The sequence below is a fragment of the Aedes albopictus genome, chromosome 1, assembly GCF_035046485.1.
Source record: "Aedes albopictus strain Foshan chromosome 1, AalbF5, whole genome shotgun sequence".
NCBI lineage: Eukaryota > Metazoa > Arthropoda > Insecta > Diptera > Culicidae > Aedes > Aedes albopictus.
The window spans coordinates 300,795,994-300,799,988 of record NC_085136.1 but is presented as its reverse complement, the minus strand read 5'-3'; the positions used below and the strand labels follow the sequence as shown (position 1 = coordinate 300,799,988).

Genomic DNA, 3,995 nt, shown 5'->3' with positions numbered 1-3,995 from the left:
TCCTTCCCCTAGCAAGCATCATGACGAGGTGGGCAGTGTGATGCTGCCTTATTTAGGAGTTGAGCTTTGGCGGAGCAAGTCGCCTGTATCGCGAGGTTCCGTATCAAGCCAAGTGATTCAACTGTAGTTGGCTAAGATGGCTGGAACAGATTGTTACTCTTCATTGAATTCCTCTGAAAATATTTTTCAAGATTAGGATGTTGATATTTCTTCAATAATTGATGGGCTCTGAATGTGTTTGCCATAATAGTCAATTTTTATTTCTGAGCACAACATAAATTAGTAGAATATTATACAGAAAATTGCCAGGTCAATATCAAAAAATCCATTCTTTACCCCTTTTCAAGCGGTCGTTGTTGCAGTCGGCGCATCCGCCATCCCACCACTAACTGCCGACACCCCCGAAGCCATCGACTTCTCATCGCCACCACCGGCCGTCGTGGCATCATCGCTACATCCCAACGCTGGGAACCGTCGGACCAGCGCCGCCCGATACTTTGGATGGCTGATGCCGTACACGATCGGATTGTACACGGAACTACACTTGGCGAACACCGAGCCCCAGATGGTGCCCAGGGGCGTAAGGTTTGCGATTTTGAACACGCCCGTGTAGTTGATGATAGTGTACGGGGTCCAGGCTAGGAACCATAGCGAAATGGTGACCAGTGCTATTTTGGCCAGTTTCATTTCAGCGGCCTTACCGTCGTCTCCTTGACGAAGCGATTGGATGTTCATACGTTTCGCCTGCTCTCGCATGGTGCGCTCGTGTACAGTGACAGCCTGTTCGGAAAAGAAAATCTTCGTTAAATGCTTCAGTGCTAAAAAGGGTCGGATTTACCTTAACAATGTAAACGTAGCAGTAGATGATGGTGAACAGTGGAACGTAATACACACAAAACGAGTAACACAGGATATACGACTTGCTGAGCCAATCGTCCGTAAGGTAATCCGTTCCGCAAGCGGTCATATTCCCTTCCGGCACATACCGATTCCAGCCCAACATCGGCATACTGCCCCAAACAATCCCAATCGTCCAGCAGATCGCAATCCTTACATTTGCCCCAGCATTCGTAAGCGGCTTACCGGACAAACCCTTCACGATGACGTTGTACCGATCCATGGCGATCATGGTCATACTCCAGATCGAGCAGCATCCGAACAACGACCCGGTAAAAGCGTACAGATCGCACATCAACAGTCCCAGAGACCACGTTTCGAACCAACAGTTGTACACCATGGTGGTCGCATTCGTGGCCATCATCAGGAAGTCCGACACAGCCAGGTTGACCACGAACAGATTCGACGGCGTTCGCAGCGACTTCTCCGTGGAGAAGATGTAGATCACAAACCCGTTTCCGATGGTGGAAATCATTCCCAGTACGAAGATGGCAAATCCGATGATCGAGTGCCACAGCGGGTTCAGCGGTGGAAACTGATACCAATGAGGATCGACCAGGTGCATGATCTCCGGTGGAACCTTATCGACAACGGTGAGGTTTGTCACTCCATGACCCCACAGGTTCGCGGGTGGACCGTAGTAAGCCGCCGCCATCGCAAGTGCTCGCTCAGCAAATGTTCACTAGTCACTTTGTACTTAGGTTACAATCTCCGAGGCGCTTTTCGATTGCGTGTTGATCCCGGCATGTCCTGTGCCGAACTTGCAGAGTTTGTGGAGCAACTGACCATTTTTATGCCGATTTTGCTCTAGGGTGCCAGATCCTAATCCAATTTTAAGCGTGTAAATATACTGGCCAAAAATATTAAACGCTCCATTTGTTGCGTATCAGCTCATCGATACTAATGATTCCAAGTAAATGAACGTAGGAATATGACGAGAAATGGTATCCATGGAACACAACTATTGATCTGCTGAAACCCAAGGCTGAAAATGTTTAGCTTTAACTCCGGTGGGGTAGAAAACATGTGAGTTTTCTAGTCTGATAGCTAATCCGCTTTCCATGGTTGGTGATTAGTGACCAGCTACTAAGAAGGAATTATTGATTTTTTTACGATAACCAATGCATGCAGCATAGTTGTCCCATGAGAAAACGCGATTTGAACATCAACACTATTTTTTCTCTCGTTCATCAGGATAACGAGTGAATTGACATTCGTCACTGAATTTAGAGGAACGCGTAAGTTTTTAATTCTTGAAATCCCAAACAAAATGGGTATTTTTGGAACGGGCTCATTCCTTACTGCTTACCACTCACTTCTCACTCCTCACTGATAAACACTCCTAACTCATACACACTCCACGCTCTTTAGTTTTTCATACTAACTCATGCTATTAATATCTCACTTTTTCCCCACTTCCCACTCCTGAACTCATCAAACTCCTCACTTACTACATACTTCTCAATTAACGCTGTTCATTCCTTCTTTATTTCCACTCCCCGTTTTTCACTTTTTACTGCTCACTCCTTACTATTGACTTCTCACTCCACACTACCCATTTGATACCCCTCACTTCTCTCTCTTCACTAATCACTTATCACTGGTCACTCCTAACTCGCTATTGCTAACTTCGCACTTCTCACTGCGCTATAAACTCCTCTTTTTAATTTTTTACATTTATCGTTCCGCCCTGCTTATTTCTTACTTCTGACTAATCGCTGCTCGCTTCTCATTACTAACTCTTCAATTTTCACTAATTCACACTCCTCATTATTTACTTGTCTTACTTTTCAATGTTCCCTTTTCACTCACTGCTCACTCCTCATTCTTCAATGGTCCCTTCTCATTACTCACTCTATGTTTCTCATTTCTCATTCCTGACACTTCACGACTCACTGTTCACTACTCATTCCTTACTTTTCTCTTGGCTCACTTGTCACTGCTCGCTCTTCGCTACTCACTTTTCACAGTTCACTTCTCATTGCTTGACATTGCTCACTTCTTACTTCACATTCTACACTACTTCTCTCTTGTCACTTCTCACTTATCACTCTTGTCACTTCTCTCTTACCACTACTACTTACTACTCACATCGCATTCCTCACTCTTTCACACAGCACTGCTCTCTTCTCATTTACTCTTCTTTGTTCATTACTCAGAAATCAATGCTCACTCATACTACTCACTGCTAACGCCTCCCTGCCCACTCCTCGCTACGCTACTCAGAATTGAGTCACTGTTTTGCATTCCTCACAAATCAATATTCACTATTCACTGCTTACCCCGCACTTATCACAGCTCAGTCCTATCACTCCAAACTTCTCATATTTCACTCTGCTCATTTCTCATTCCTCACTTCTTCACTGGTTATTCCTCATAGCTTATTCCAGTTTCTTACTTTTACTGCTAAATCCACATTCTGCTCTGGTCACTCCTCACTCACCACTGCTTACTTTTTACTTCTTATTCGGCATCATTTGTTGAAGTTAAACATCGAAAACGTTATTAAACAAACGTACAAGAATACCCAGAAGACTCAGAAGACCCAGAAGACCAAGAAGACCCAGAAGATACAAGAAGACACAAGAAGACACAAGAATACACAAGAAGACACAAGAAGACACAAGAAGACACAAGAAGACACAAGAAGACACAAGAAGACACAAGAAGACACAAGAAGACACAAGAAGACACAAGAAGACACAAAAACACCAAGAATATTTTTAGGATCCAGAAGTTCTAAAAGATCCAGAAGATGTAGGTAATCTAGAAGATCCAACAGATCCAGAATATCCGAAAGATCCAGATGATTCACAAAATCTAAAAGAAATATTATATTCAGAGGATCCTGAAGACTTAAAAGAACCAGAAGACCCAGAAGTCACAGAAGACCCAGAAGACTGTGTGAAGAATGAGCCTAAGTTAAAATTCATAAATAAAAAGAAAAAAAAACCGGAAGACTCAGAAGACCCAGAAGGCCCAGAAGGCCCATAAGACCCAGAAGACCCAGAAGACCCAGAAGACCCAGAAGACCTAGAAGACCCAGAAGACCCAGAAGACACAAGAAGACCCAGAAGAACCAGAAGACCCAGAAAACC

General features: G+C 44.1%; 1 protein-coding gene across 1 annotated transcript; it reads right to left on the bottom strand.

Annotated features, from left to right (window-relative positions):
• Nucleotides 1-324: 324 nt before the first annotated feature.
• On the bottom strand, nt 325-2,517 carry LOC109421127 (opsin-1-like). The gene is made up of 2 exons (XM_019695624.3): nt 839-2,517; nt 325-780 (listed from the first exon to the last, which is right to left on the bottom strand). Exons 1-2 carry the CDS (start codon nt 1,550-1,552, stop codon nt 343-345), a joined length of 1,152 nt encoding a protein of 383 aa, XP_019551169.3. The 5' UTR covers nt 1,553-2,517; the 3' UTR covers nt 325-342.
• Nucleotides 2,518-3,995: the final 1,478 nt, after the last annotated feature.

What these genes read in the sequence shown, in the direction of transcription:
- LOC109421127 (XM_019695624.3), bottom strand. Translation starts at nt 1,552, where the DNA reads ATGGCGGCGGCTTACTACGGTCCACCCGCGAACCTGTGGGGTCATGGA. An exon ending in GCTACGTTTACATTGTTAAG is followed by an intron (nt 781 to 838) that starts GTAAATCCGACC and finishes TTTTCCGAACAG; the next exon opens with GCTGTCACTGTACACGAGCG.